This window comes from Paralichthys olivaceus, chromosome 16 (genome assembly GCF_024713975.1).
Source record: "Paralichthys olivaceus isolate ysfri-2021 chromosome 16, ASM2471397v2, whole genome shotgun sequence".
NCBI classification, from domain to species: Eukaryota; Metazoa; Chordata; class Actinopteri; order Pleuronectiformes; family Paralichthyidae; genus Paralichthys; species Paralichthys olivaceus.
Genome location: NC_091108.1, coordinates 3,596,230 through 3,612,221, shown reverse-complemented (window position 1 = coordinate 3,612,221; position 15,992 = coordinate 3,596,230). Strand labels below are relative to the sequence as shown.

The following is a 15,992-nucleotide window of genomic DNA, read 5'->3' as shown; positions in this document are numbered from 1 at the left end:
CCCCTCACTTCCCACCTTCTTTAATTCAGCTGATTTATTGCGAGAAAATAGTGGTTTCCTCTGTGCTGACGGCCGTTTCATTGTGTAACGGAAACTGCCCCGTGCACGAGCCAGCTTGAGCCTTACCAGCTGTCTTACACACACACACACACACACACACACACACACATGAAGATTTGAACTTGCTACGCTCACACTTCCACCAGCACCACTTGCCAGGGGAGTGACAGAATAATTCCCGACATTGAAGCAGGGGGAGCTGTCCAGTTCGCTGTGTTCTGAGACACTCAGCCAGACTCTGTGAAGAAACAGTTTAAAGCACCATCACCTCCGTCTTGAGAGCTCGCTCTCCTCCGCCAAGTCTGTCTCACTGAAACTCTTCTTTCCCCCATGATTCTTCAGAACCCCATCATCTCTTCATCCTTATATTACTTTAGCCCGTCTCTGGTTTCCAATCTTCACACTTCCTTTCATCCACAACACCTTCTTTCCTTTCCTTCTCCCCTTCTTTCAGTCCACTTCGTGGCACCGGTCGTGTGTGGAGTGAATGTGCCGTTTCCTCAGTGATGTTATGGTGATGATGAAGAATTTCTCCGGTGACACGGACTCGAAATGAGTCACCTCGTGTTCATACGAGTGTGATACATCAGGAACGTCCACAGGGAATTTCATTACACACTCAATGTTCACTTGGACTCGTGGATGAACTGATAACATTTGGGTTGTGAAAGGATAAAGGGCACGGTGGCCTCACAGAACATGCCACTTTAATATGATATCTGGAGTCCGCCTTTTCTGGGAATTTTGTCAAATTTTGATCTGTTGTCACTCGGACTCAAACATTGCTTTAGACATCAGTGGTTCTCGTAGAAGTCAAGGAAATAGTTCAAGCCTTCTTCTGTCCTTTTGTCCACTCAACCAGTTTTAGCACCGTCATGCATCCAGTGAATGTGGCGTTTCCTCAGTTACACTCTGGAGGTTTGATGGAAAAACACACAGCACAAAAACAAGACCTGTGGCCTCCAGTATCACACAGTACGTATCCCACAGTACATACCGAGGATACAGTTATTTAGTGCCATGTTTGGGCAGCACTGGTCTGTACAGTCTGTGCTTTGTTGTGGGTCAGAGGAAGTGCTGCTGGGTAACGATGATTCATGAGAAGGATCCCGACTCAATGATGGTTTTAAGAGCCTGAGTTGTTTTATTTGAACTAGTTTTGTTTCTCTTTGTCTGGCTGAGTTGAGAAAATGGGGAGTTTAAATGCTTTGAATTTAATTTCAGAGCAATTTCACCGAAAACAAAAAGAAAACAACCCATGAACATTAATTACACATGAACTGAAACAAGTGGGAACTCCAAGATATTATTTGAGATAAAATAATCTCTGGTTTTGTTTCCCGAAAAGCAGAGGCAATAAAAATACAACACAGCCCTGATATAATCTACAGTCCAGGCCAGACAACATTAAACAGCATTAAAAGTTAACTAGATCCAGATTAAAGAGTTTATTTGTTCCCAGTTTTAAAGAGCAGGGTTACATCAACTTCACCATAAAATGTGAATTTTGATTTTTGTCTCAGGTTTTGACGTAAATATCACGCATACAACATAATAAAACCCACAGTTATCTGAGTTGTAATGTTTTTGTCTTAGTGGAAAAGTTGGATTTCAGGATCTGAGTGCACCGGGTCTCATCCAGGCTGACTTATCTCAGCTCAACAGCTCCGAGTTCAGGGCGAGAGCTGCTGCTTCCTTCCAAAAGCTATTAAGTCCTCATGTTCATACGCAGGTTGTCCTACTTAATTAAACATATACAGACGTACACATCCGCTGTGCACACACCCACACGGCCACATTTACAGGAGCAGTGTTGCCTGCTAAGTGTTGATTAGTCCCATGGAAAACAGGTAATTGAAGCTAAATGGCTAAATATAGCCTTAAGTGTGATTAGTACTGATAGCATGTGATGTATGGTGCTCATTAGACGAGATAGCTAACAACCCCTCACCCCCGCACACACACACACACACACACACACACGTATTTTGGCCGGCATTTTATTTAAAGGATCGCTCCTCTGTTTTTCTACCTTATCTCCATAGAACTGAGGATCGATACAAGATATAAAGTGTTTCGTTGCTTTCTCCATCAAACCAACCAGATGATTAGTTTACAGGTTGACTCGTCTTAGTTTTGTTCACCTCAATTCAAGGTACAAGAGTAAAGGTTAATATCAATCTGAGAAAGTTTCCAAAAACTGCCATGGCTTCATTTGTTCATTGATAATAATAGTTGTGTCTGAATTCAGTGGTCACATCCTTCGGAGGCTCCGGTGGGTCGATCCTTCTCAGACCAACTTATCTGAGGATGAATTGCATGCCAGTGACGAAGCTAATGACCTTGCTACGCAGTTTGCTGGACCTAACGATTCAGCAGTAAGAGTGGGAAAAGCTCGTGACCCAAATAGGAAAAAAGAACTCAGAAGAACAGACTGCCTGATTCTGGTTCGGCCTTTGTGGACCTGGTAGACCGTATCATATTATATTTTACATTTTAAAGAGCGAGTTGCTGAGCTCTATGTTTTTAGTTTTCAGGAGGCGGCACAATGGAAAGAGTTACAGAATAAATGTCTCTTTCCCTGCTGCTGGTTCGTTGCCTTCCTCCCAGCTTATCTTCAGCTACCTGGCTGGTTGGTTGTCAGCACTCATAGCTGGAGCGATGGTCACACGGCCCCTGCAGCCTGCTGTACCGAAAAACAGCTATACTGACTGAAATTCACAACGTTCTTTCTTCTGGAAAATCAGCCGGCAGTGAAGAGAAGTGTGGAGCTTTGACTCCAAAACACAAAGATCTCAAGAAATCAAATGAAAGAGTTCTAATATCTTAGGCAACAGATTTCGGCCAAATGGAAATGGACTAAATTCTCTTGAATATCAATCTCGGCATTTGGAGCCAGTTTCAGTGCTGAAGGACTGATTGTAAACATGGCTGAGGTAGCAACCGGTAATCAGATCTAACATTAATGGCTTTAATTGACTGTTTATTTGCGTTCCAAAATTGGGTTGTTACTTTTTCAAAAAATCTAATTTGATTTGTATAAATATGCAAATAACAAATGAAACCAAAGTATTTGAGGTTAGTGGAAAAGATTGTATTTGTCTTTTGGTTTGGTAAAAGCTAATGTGATGGATGTTTGGCTCAAAACTAGCCAGAGTAACTTCAGTGCATTCATTTTTAGTTGCTGCAGCCTCGGTGGGAATTGAACCTGTACCACTGGCATTGGTAGAACCTTGTGTTCACCGCGCAATATCAGGTGTTTAGCCATAGGAAATGGTTTCTCTCGGTCTGTGTGAGTCTCTGGTGGATTTGTTGCAGTCTTTTCTTAGCTGTACTCACATCTATCAGCTTTCTGCAGCTTGGATTAAACACACTTTTCACCCAGAGACTGTCAGCACTCTTCAGCTGTGTGTTTAAAAAAAAAAAAAAAAAAAGCTCCAATATCGTGCATCGTCAATTTAAGTGTCGCGGTGACGGAGTAGATTTGGGGTTTAACCCGAGAAACAAGGTTATTCAAACTTGACAATGAAATGTGAGGTGAAAACAGAGAAATGGTAATTTCAGGTTTCTTTTCAACCTCGGTCTTGAACAAAGCTCCTCAGTGGCAGCCGCTCAAGTAATCTTGTATTGATTTATACAGCATTAGTATTGGACATAGTTCTTTTTTTAAACATTAGCGGTTTTGAACCGCTGCATATTTTCATGTCTTAAACTGCTCAGCATATCATTCTTTAAAGAAAATGTGACTTGATAAGGAACTGGAATGTTTTTTGGCTCAATTAAAACGAGAGTGACGTCTAACTTCTCATTCAAATCTTCTCTAAGCAGAGATTCATTTATTGCTTTAACTTATTTTTATGTCTCTGAACAGAATCTAAGGTGGAACACATCAAGAAATATAAAAACCTTTTAACATTCAGGTCGGCAGGTTCAAAGAAAAGAAAGTACATTTGCATAAAAGCTCTTAATTTCTTTTCAAACTCCACATGACTCTAAACTGTTCGTCTCAGACTTGCAGCCGAAGTTCAGAAGAATTCCACCGGTAAACGTCGGGAGTAAAAAGTGGTCTAATGAGAGCAACATCTTTCAGGGAATAAGAGTCACAGCTCAGCACTCGTCTCATTTCGGAGAATGAATCACCTGCAGCGCCTCAATCCCTCAGCGACTCCCCGCTCCGTCTGATTGCCGTTTTCATTTTGTCAGTTTGGCCTCGACTCAGACGGCCCCGTGCTTTCCCCCCCATATGTTTTCTATTGTGAGGATTAAAGTGAAATGGATAGCCGGTCATTATGCTGAGTGGAATTGTTCAGCGCCGTGATATGGATTGTCCCCAACTCGATTACAGCGTAATCATGTGTCCGCTCGGACACGGTTGTTTTGTGCGGGGGTTTTTTTCAGGGACAAACTTGGGGAGTGAAACAAAGTAGGAAGGTGTTTGGATGTTTGACTTTGAGCGCTCACATCGGGGTCAATGTCGTGGCCCATTCTTCTATATTTGGCACATCCAGTTCTTCTTTTCTTCTTCTTCTGTGTCTAAACTCATGGAGGTCAAGGTCACTGCGTGTTCTGCCTCTGCCTCTACTCTCCTAACGGTCTCTGTGGGAGTTTGGGGTTGCGCTACTCGTCTACCAGACTCAGCTAATCTTAGCCACATCTGTCACACGTCCAAACCGCCGCCCCTCTCGCTTCTGCTGCTCCCAGTAACACTTTTCCACGAAGGCTCATGGAATAGTTGTTATTTTAGAAAACTAGACTTGTCTCCTATTTTTAGACGCAAGTGAGTCAAAGCAAAGTCAGACATTCTTTCAAACAATTGGACATTTTGAACTTTTCAACATTTTATGCATTTTGTTATGTTTAGTGATCACATCTGCTTCAGTTTAACCATGTTTATCACTTTTGGATTCAATTCATGTAATATGAGGATTATACTGTAAAAATGTGGAATGTTTATTCCTGATAAACATTTTACAATAATTAAGTTTCTTAATTGTGGCTGCCAAAATCGTTTTAATTGAAATTTCACAAAAACATTAAAAGGTCTAAAAAGTCCTGCATCAGTCTTTCTGTTGCTTGTAGATATGAGTGGATCAGTGATATGTGGTGACTGCGAGGGAACAAAGTGACCAAAGAACTTCAGAGCAGTGCACCAAGAGCTCGCTGTTCTTAAACTTCTCTGTGTGTCAGAACGTAGAAATGGGGCAGGATAAGCCTGAATGTGCGAGTTAGCGTGATGGACAAGAGAAAAGAAAGCTGACTCGAATGTCAGTTCTGATTCCATTTAAATGTAAAGTTTTGGACAGAATTGTTTTCATAAGCTGAGCGCTGCTGTAGCTCCCAGACATCTCTCCTGCAGTTAATCCACCCAAACATTGATTATGACTTCGTAGTCCACGTTCCAGTTCGTCCATCGCGGTGCTGCATGGGGTCGAGATCAGGGCTCTGTGAAGGCCAATTAAAGTTTATCCCACGCTGACCTGGGAAGACCATTTCACTGTTGGGCTGCCTTTCTTCGTTTCACATGAGATCATGGATATAAAGTTTCTCCCACAATCCAGAAATGAAGCCGAATCATCGTTTATGGAGTTCCTGCTGATACACGCTGTCGACCAACAGACTCAGTCTGAGCCGAAGACATAACACAACTGTGGACTTCCATGACAAGGAACCTGATCAACATATGTAAAAACCGTTGACTGTAAATAAAGATGGACGACATGACTGCTCCACAAAAGCTTTTAGATGCTCACCTGGTGGCTGGTTTCAGATTAGATTATGATTTACAGCTGAAACCAACTCACGATTGGTCAAGAACATGTAGCGATGGGACCTCGAATCCTTCCGATCACTACACTCTGCAGACTCTTGGCTCCAGATCCACAGGATGGTGGCATATCTGGATCGTGGGAGGAAGTGGAAATGTCCCTTTTCCTCCCACTGTACAAAGACAACACATCCTGAATTTGGCATCAGTCTGCGCAGTGATGATCATGGTGGAGCTGCGGAGTCAGTCATGATGTTTCAGCCCGTTTCTTATCGAACTGATATAACTGATTTAATGTGCGGTTGAACATACATTGATGAAAAACTACCCAAAATGACGGAAACCATCTTTGGGAGAAATGTGTTTTTGGCGTGTACTTCGATTTCTTTTTGGTTTGGTTCATGTCCTAAGTACTAACACGGAGGAGGTGGGGGTTATGACCTATATTGCAACCAGTCATTGGGGGAGGTTGAAATGTTTTGGCTTCACTTTTGGAAGCCGGTCATGTCGTCCATCATCTCAAGTGCATGATCTAAACTACTGCTATGAAGAAAGTCCTGTCGTGTGTGTGGAAATATTCAAATACGTCAAAATGTGAAACTTCATTTCAACACTTTGAATTTGCGAGTCTATGAAATGACTCTGTTTTTGATGAAGTAGGTGAACTGTTAGTTTTTCCAGTGTTATTGTACAACTTCACCATCATGTTCACCAGCTGCCATACGTGGAAAAGCTGTGATTAGAACTCTCATGTAACCTCTCAGCTAACAAATCAACCTGGACGCAAGAGAGAGGAGAAAACACCTCTCCTCTCTCTTTGTGGCCGTTCGCTCATTGAGCGGAATCGGTGTAACTGTAGCTCTCGTCACAGCTTTCAAACACTCCACCCTCTCTCTTTGACATTTAGAGAATATCTTATATATACAGCCAATTTCCTGCTTTACCTAATGATCCCGTCAAGAGCCTCGCTCCCCCAGCGTCTCAACCTGAGGCGCAAATCGCATGATTTCCTGAACGATGAATATAATTAAAATCCTGAAAGAACCAAACAGTGGTTCATGTTTTTAATGTATCCGGTGTATAAGGTTTATTATTCCCAAGAAATGCTGTAACCTGAAGTTCATCTCTTCTCTTGAAATACAAGCAAACTTAAAGTATATTATCAGAGTTATCTAAAGTTACAGATATTTATGTTTCCTGATGTGCCAAGTTTTGTTTTTTTTTTTTTTCCCTAGACATTTTGAAATGAACCTTCTCACATAAACAGTGTGGCGAGCTCAGCACGGAGAAACATCGGTCACTGCCGGTTTGCACTCTGTGGGTTTTTGGCTGCGGCCCGACTGATGCCGTGGGTTATGACGGACGTCCCTTTTGGGAAAAGCTTTGACGAAACCTCGCACTTTCTCCACAGCTCTTGCATCTAACCGAGGAAAATGTTCGAGGCGGCAGTTTCTTGACCTTAGAGTGGAGTTAGGACATGTTGTGGGTTACGCAGCTGTGCAGGCGAAAGTGTAGTGGTTACTTCCTTTCCCCTTCGCTGACAGCTCTGCATGGACTCAGCTTTGTGAAAGGCTGTGTGATTGAGGAGTCCAGAATAGTGTCACTTTTGTCAGCAAGTTTATTTGAGAAAAGGGAATTTTGTGGGGAAATCTGGGATCTCTTTCTATTTCTGTTGCTGCCATTGTGAATTTATGTTCCGGAATCAAGTCCAAGTTAGTTTCCAATAATTCTCTGGTCACACACGGAAAGCCTGTGTCCACATGATGAGCTGAAGATAGATGATGCATGTCCACTTCCTCCTTTGGTACAGAAAATAATCCAAGATGTCCTGAGTGGTTTGTTTTTCTTCTCTGAATACAAATCAGTCTTTTTTTTGGAACGAGATATCACAATAACAGACTTTAAAGTTTCGTTAGTTAATGTTGACCAACTTTAGATAAAGGCCACTTAAATAATTAAAAGCAGATACGTTTCTAACTTCAATCAAGTTAATTTTTGTCGCTCAGTGGTTCTCAATCAAGCCCGAGGCTCCCGACGCAGAGAAGGAAAAACTCCACAAATTACAATCAGAGCCAGAGTTTTAATTTAAAAATTTAATTTAATTGATTAAAAAAGTTAAATTCATTTGATCTTAATACAAGTGAAAGAGAATCGTTCACCAAGTTTAGGGTCTTTGGATTTTATATATGGCCATTCAACATTTCTAACATTTAAATAAACAGTCACTTTCAGTATTCCAGATATTTGATAAACGAGTTAATTGACAAAATAAAAGGTGATGAAAATAACAGTTACTTGCAGCCTATTAATCTAGAAAAACGTCAACAGACATGACTCACGTGTGGCTCCAGTCTCTCTTGTGTTATTTCTAGTGTATGACGAGTGAATGTCCCACTTCTGTTCAAATGATCACTCCTGCCTTCTTTCATTTAGTGTGTCTGCTTTTATTGATATATACGGTTTACAGTTAATTAATCATACGAAACAACACAAACAGAGCGCAGTGACACGAGGGAAAATGTGGTCTATTGACGCGCTATAATTCTGCGTGAAATTATAACGACTTGACGTTATTTCACGTGACGAGGGAATAAATCAAACGCTCCATAGATGGATGCAGCAGCTTGGAAAGATTTATCTTTCGGAGTTGGGAGCCAGAACTCTGGCGAGTGTCATTTTTGGACGGCCGTTCTGAGTAAGCTCAGGGATTTCTGATGAAATAAGACCGGACGATTGCTGATGCGGCACAAGCAACGACTGTGTCTCGCTAAAGACAACACACACACACACACACACACACACACACACCTCCAGGGATTAATTCCCCTTTTGAGAGACCTCTGGTTCCCCCGGCTCGCTGGCCTGGCTGCCAGCGTATTGTTCTAACCAGAGTTATGATGATGATGATTTATGAGCTGTGACTGCTGTAAAGTGGACAGACTCACACTTTCCATTGTAATTTACTTTTCAATTATTGTTTCTTTTTTCGCTTTTGGTTTAGGGGATGCATGTGTGTGTGTGTGTGTGCATGAAATCCGACCACAGTTGATATAAAGCGAGAGGAGAGATTTATCTCACACACACACACACCCACCCACACACACACACATGCACACACACTGCACAACATGTGTGTTTATTGGCTTGTGTACAAAGCATAAAAAAACAAAAAAATAAATGAATAGTGTTATTTTGATTTAAAACATAACTACTTTAAATCAATAATCATTTAATTGATCTACGTACATCACACTGACAGCTCTGATTAAAGACTTGGCTTGTTTTTCTTTTCCTTTAGGATTTTTGTCAGAAAAATAAAATTGTATAATACTAATATGAGGTCACAGAAACATGTTGTGACCTTTGACTTTTAACCACCAAAATTGAATCTCTTCATCTTCGGGTCCAAGTGAACGTTTGTACCAAGTTTGAAGAAGTTCCCCCCCGAGTCGTTCCTGACTTTTTTCGTTCACAAGATCACAAAACGTGATTTGTTAGGTAGCTGCGATCTCGACCTTCGGCGTTCTTAAGAGATTGATCAACGTACGGATGGATGAACAACCTGAAAACTGTCAAATATGTTATTAGTCATTAACACGAAGGTTGACACAGTTTCACAAACCAATCAACACCCACTTTTCAGTGTACATATCTCTGAGGAGCAACACAGCTGATTGGATGTCACCTCTTAGTGTGTGTGTCTGTGGTGTGTATCTGTGGTGTGTGTGTAATGATGATGGGTGGCAGCAGTTCTCCTGTGGCAGGGTCAGGGCCGTGCTTGTCAACACGCTTCAGCAATTAGCTTTGACTCGGGGCTGTTTCATAGCTCACAGACAACAACTCACTCAACAAGACCTCCAACAGGAACAACATGGAGTCCAGAGGGAGCGTCTGTCCGTCACAGCTCTGCCCTCCACGTCCAACGCATCCACTTACATCGATTAACCAAAACTCAAACTGATGATTAGCTCGGTCACTTCTCAGATAAAGGGAAAATTAGAAATAAAAGCTATTTCATTTACAGCCACACCCTTTCCTCCGCAGCGATGATGTCTACCTTTCAGTATCTTCAGATCGGCTCAGGATTTGGAGGCTAGAACACATTCACGGAGCTCACTGCAGCGGAACTGATTACCATGCACTGTAATAACAACCGCATGGGCTGTGAAAGCACTTGGGGTTGGGGGTTCGTCTTCGGCGGTGTCCTCGGGGGACGAGGCCGGGGGAGTTTGCTGACTCAGCTCTTCTTGGCTGAGCTGAGCTTTAATGAGAAGAGAGAGCGAGCAGGATGGTCACACACAGGAAGTTTTATGTGGACGTATACCTATAGAACGCACAGTTACAGACACACTTGTCTCGCTGTGATTTCCCAGGTGTCTCACTGCTTTCAGACATTCGGTGAAGTCCGCACATTGTCCTGAAATCTTCTGGAGGGGCTGCATGTGAGAACGTGTATTTCGGAGTCAGTTGCTCCGAACTTTTTCTAGAACTTAGCTGCTAGCCCCCTTTCAATTTCTAATTGAGCCCGTGCAGCAGGGTTAGGGTCCAGAAGATTCACAGTGGGCGAGTGGATGACATTTCTAACATGCGACAGAAGCAAAACTGGAAGAATACCGAAAAATCTAGATAAAGATGACGCAGACGAAGATGACAACTCGTAGAGACGACAAGAGCGGAGATCTTGAGGTGAACAAACAGCGAGAGGCAGCGACTGGGGGGAGCTGAGTGTTCCCGACATTTCCCTGTTGTTGTGAAAGCGTCTAACCTGGACGATCTCCTGGAAAATGTCTGGACCTGATTTCCCCGACTTTTTCCAGAGTTCATGTCTTGGAAACAGTTTTACACGTGTACACACACGCATACACACTTTTTACACAACAACCCCCCCCCCCCTCTGCCCCTTGACCCTTTATTATCCCCATTACTGTGCGAGCAGATTAGCCCCTGGCTGCTGTGGCTTCTAATTTGAGGTAAATGTGGGCACATTTATGTACAGGGACTAATGGGAAAAATGAGTGTTGAGGTCTGTAAGTGTGTTAATGTGTTTGTGTGTGTGTGTGTGTGTGTGTGAGAGTGTGTGAGCCCTCGAGAGTTCCTCTCACCAGGGAGCCTGTCCAGTGTGCTATAAAACTCCACAGCTCTCAGACTAAATATTGCAGAAATGAAGGTTTAATGTGCTGGAAAACGGGTGGTTGGATTTGAATGGTGTGTGTGTGTGTGTTTTAATGGATTGTGTGGGTGTCTTTGAATGTAACTGTGTGTGTGTGTGTGTGCTGATGCATCTCTTTCTATTCAACCACATTTGTGCGTACGGTTTGCGTCTTACTGAGCATCGTGGGAGCAAATGGCCTCAAAGTGTTTTTCCTTTTTTTGCATTTAGTTCTTTTCATCTGGAGTTTGAAGATGCTGTTAAGAAGCATTCACATAACTTTGGAGTGGTGCCTTGTCTTTTACACACGTAAAAAAAAAAAAAAGATTTGCATGTTAAAAATAGGCCCTAAAATCAGAATTCAGTATCACACAGGTTATTTGAATTCACCAATTTTACCCTCATGAGTCTGCAGACGATGCCGTAGCCTTGTGCAAAGCATTATATGCTCCACACACAGGAACTCAATCTTCAGATCTGTGAGTTCACTGTGCGTTCTCTTACCGATGGGGCTTCTTCACAAGATGAATATATTTGTGTTTGAAGCAAAAGTGAAATTGATGAACCTTCTGTTGAGTTTCACAATCTTGGCCAGGGTGAAGTAAACGAAGCCAGATGAACTGCAGTGATGTCCTGAAGATGTTTGAGCCGCAGAACATCCCCATTAGCTTTTAATGTGGATGAGATGCTGCAAGTCGTGGGGGAGGGGGGGGGGGGGGGGGGGGGGCTCGGCATTAGATCTCACCATGTGGGAGAGTTAGATCACATCCTCTGAATTGGCAAATGTTGGACGGGCTCTTCATTTTCTCCTCGGCTGACTGAAACCAGCTGAACACACTCTCAGGCCCGGGGGGAGTCACAGAGGGACAACACGAATCTCATCTATAATCTAATAAAGGGAGTCAGAGGCTGGATTTAATCAGATCTCTGAGGGAGAAGAGCTTTCAACCTAAAGATTTGGAAACGAGGAGACACCCTGAGTAAAGAGAGGATTTGATTGGACGTAATGAGCACCTCAGGCTCGTAACGTAAAATCCAGGCTCTAAATCCACTCTGTATTCTTTTGCACTGTACGTGTGGTCCTGGTGTATTAGAGCTGATGAGGACGGCCGTGTGTTGTGCACCAGGATTTAATTTACTCTCAGTGATTATAAGTGACTGGAGCAGGTTGGACCACCAGTCTTGGTCTGTAGGTGTTGATCTCTGTTCACAAAGTCACATGTTACGTTGTTTTAATGGTTTTTATTGATCCAGTTCTTCATTAAGTTCGTTTTTATGCCTCTGGAGCCGGAGTTCATTTCCGTTCGTCCAAATGTCCGTACATACGTCCGTATTTTGTGAACAGAGTTTCTCAAGTACACACTAAGGAAATGTCTTTAAATTAGTTACAGGAGTTAATTTGGACTAAAGAATGAGTTTATTAGATTATGGTGGTGAAAGGTCAAAGTTCACGGTCACTCTGATTCTTTCCAAATGTGGTTAAACTGTTAACTTGGTCTTACAGATAAACCGATTAGATTTGGGGGGTCCGAGGTTAATGGTGAGGTGATTGTATTATCTTAAAATCAGCTCCAGATAACCCTTTAGAATTTGGTTTAGACTCACTTAGACTCATGGATTTACTGATTTGAGTTTTGTGGTCTAAGTTCAAGGTCACAGTGGCCTCACACAACATGAGTTTGGTCTCTTCAACATAATATCGCAACTCCTCCTGCAAATACAAAGTAAAAACGTTATTAATAAATTCTTCTTCCCAGTTTTCTTGTTTCTGTGAATTCTCAGCGATTTAGCGTGTTGACAACCCTAAAGTTTCATGTCACTTAACATCCGACCTCCCGTGTTCTTCCTTCCTCCTCCAGTTGATAGCAGTGTACGATGAACAGGAGCCCCATCATGGAGGCGACGGTACCAGCGCCAGCTCCACAGGGACCCAGAGCCCCGACCTGTTTGCGGCAGACCTCAGCGCCGGCAGCGGAGCTTCAGCCTTCCAGCCGTACCAGGGGGCCAGCGAGATCGAGGTGACGCCCTCCGCCCTGCGCACAAGTAAGTCTCAACTCCACCGGGTCACGGTTGGCTGCATCAGATGAGGTGTGGATGGATGCGTTGTTTGGATAGAGGGTCCATTATCTAAAGATACACTCAGCAACATTTACCTACCACATTAATAATTGAGTCCATTCCTCTTAAATTATAAATCTGTCGTTTTCATCGGCATCAAATGTCAGCAACTGCAGCAAACCCAACAAATTACCTCACGTGGCCCGGCGGTACCGTAGCCCTGTCCATAAATTCTGTTAATTGGACAGGAGGCCCGTTTTTTTCCCAGGCACAGATAGCCGTTTGATCCCCGGCCAAAGTGACTAATTGGTTCTATTCGCTGCCTCTTAAATCAAATGTGACGCTGAGCCCGTCCACCTCTGCAGTTTTGCTGGCCAAGTGGCTTCTGCTGCTGCAATTACAGCGGGTTTGGAAAGTGACGGGCGTAGGTGATTTGTCCCATTTGGATCAAGGAAACAAACACGTGCTCTTACTGTTACTGGCTCTTCCAGCTGAAATACTCCGAACACTGTCTGTGAACAGTCGTCCTCTGTTTCTCTGGATCTGTTACCATTAAAGGACTGAAAGTAAAGTTGACTATAAGTAAAAATCAATCATCGTCACTTTTATTCCCGTCTGAAAAGTGTAAAATAAAATATGCTTGTATTTATTTTGGAGAGGTCTGTGAGGTGTGGGTGCAGCCCTCTGGGAGATTGGTGAAAATGTAAAGTCCTCTTGAGACGTGCGAAATTAATGTTAAAATACTGGTTTGATGATCGATGCGTTATTTAAAGCGATATGTCTTGTGCCGAATTTTACTTCTTACATTTGCCGCCGATATTGATTTTGTTAGCAAGCTCTTTCTATGCATCTTCATTATTCTTTGTCTTCATAAATCTTCTTATAGATTTTTTTCTGGAGCTTCACCGGCAGGAGTTGTGCGCTTTAGTTTCTTTTCATTCAACCTATTCTTACAACCCATCAGACCCTGAACTTTTTATTTGTTTTCATGTGCTCACAGGAACAGACTTCACACACTCCAATGAACTAAATAAAAGTCAAAAACAAACATTCTTTAATTACTCTCTTTAATTAGCACTAAAGTACCACTGGTTGGAGTATGGCTTAGCCACTAATGACCTGTAAACTGGATTTGATTGGCATAGCCACAACCAAAATGGTGGCTCTGTGTCTCACACACACACACACACACACACTGAGAGAGGTCACTCCAGTCTTAATTGGATTTCTCGATGAGATGCTGACTGAGAATTTGCAGTGAGAAATGGAAATCTCAGGCATAATCGCACCTGCCAGTTACGTCCAATTTTACCGTCTCCATAATAAATTCTCACCCTGCTTAATTGACGACACTGAATCTCATCAGATGCATTTTAATGGCTTTTAAGAGAATTGTCTGACATGGAAGAGAAGGAATTTGATAAATTTTTTTTTTCCACGAGCGCCTAATGAGAATAGCTTTCAATCACTGACTCATGTTGGACAAGATGAGAAGTGTTGGACTCTGTGGGTCTGAGCCAGTTTCCTTGTTAGACCCACAGACTCAAAAGAAAAGTGATCAGGCTTATTAGACAGCGAGCGCCATTGAAATGCACAAATTGACTGATGGTAGTTTCTCGGCTTTGCCAAACTCAGAACTGTGCAGATGAGAGAATGCAGATTAAAGGACAATGCCACTGTTGTTGAACATGTGATGCTTTCAGATGGAAGGATCAGAAGTCGAGTTTTCAAAAGGCGAAAAGTCAAACTTGAAGTTCATAATTTCATCTTAAATCTTTGAATTATAAAATATAAATAAATTCAGCAAATACAACTCACTTTAAAAACACACATTGTATGTTTTACTGACAGGACGGGGGCACTTCAGGGGCCACTGCCCCCCCGCCCACACTTCTTAGATCCGCCCCTGCAATTAAGCATTTTTTTGTGGGGGGGGAGTCTGAGATGCTGGTGTAAGTGAATATCATACATATTACAAATGCAGAAATATATTTAACATGGTAAAGAGCCGCGGTCCCATGCCCCAATGCCTCCTGGGAGCTGGACTTGTGTAAGTGGTGCTGTGTCCTGTCGGCATCAGCCTGCGCCCTGTCCACTCATGAACTCCATTTCCCAGAACGCAGCTGCCTCCCACAGCTCACAGCAGTTCAGGTCCCACGCTCTGGGTGACCCAATAACATTAGTCAGCACACGAGTGTTCTGTACACACACACTCACACACACACACACACACACACACACAGACACACACACAAACAATTTCCAGATTCTCTTCAAATACTGCTGCCGTTAGCTCCGATGTATTATTTCCCAACACAAACACTTTTACACAAATGCACCTCACAAACCCACACACACACACACACACACACACACACACACACACACACACACACAGAGACACACACAGATGGAAACACTTAAACTTGTCATGCACTTACTCTCATAATACACAAAGTCAAGTAAGTGTTGACTCAGACACACACTCCTCTTTTTGGACGGATCATAATTTCTTGTACGAACACAGACACACACACACACACACACACACACACACAAAATCAGACAGTGAGTAAACGTCCTGGAAGAGAACATGGGAACATGACACTTGGCGTTGTCGTCTGAGGAAGACGCTCCAACGCCAAAACATTTTGGTTTACACTCAGCTTCTCTTGTGTGTGTCCGCTGGCTGATTTTGGAATGGTCTAAAAAAACTGGTGAATTTAATGTCATAGAACAGAGTGTGTGTGTGTTTGTGTGTGTGTGTGTCTTGTGTATGAGTGCAGGCTGTGGTGTTTTGCGTGCGTTGCCCTCGCCAGAGTCGTCATTTGGACCTCGGCCCACTTCCCACGCACGACGACTTTTACACTGAGTGAAGAGTTTTAATGGAAGGCGTCCACTCGCGCTGGTGTTTCTCAACAGGCTCTTCCCGGTGTTGTTGTTCCCACACAGTCTGCGATA

General features: G+C 42.9%; 1 protein-coding gene across 15 annotated transcripts in view; it reads left to right on the top strand.

Annotated features, from left to right (window-relative positions):
- pard3ab (par-3 family cell polarity regulator alpha, b) overlaps positions 1-15,992 on the top strand; it is a 187,419-nt gene that overhangs the window by 54,148 nt on the left and 117,279 nt on the right. For all 15 annotated transcript variants that reach the window (XR_011238733.1, XR_011238735.1, XR_011238734.1 and 12 more), the window contains one exon: positions 12,833-13,016. Coding sequence is in view for 11 of the 15 variants with exons in the window: in XM_069511045.1 (XP_069367146.1) it covers positions 12,833-13,016 (184 nt within the window). In the remaining 4 variants the exon portion in view is untranslated. The remainder of the gene's footprint in view (positions 1-12,832; positions 13,017-15,992) is intronic.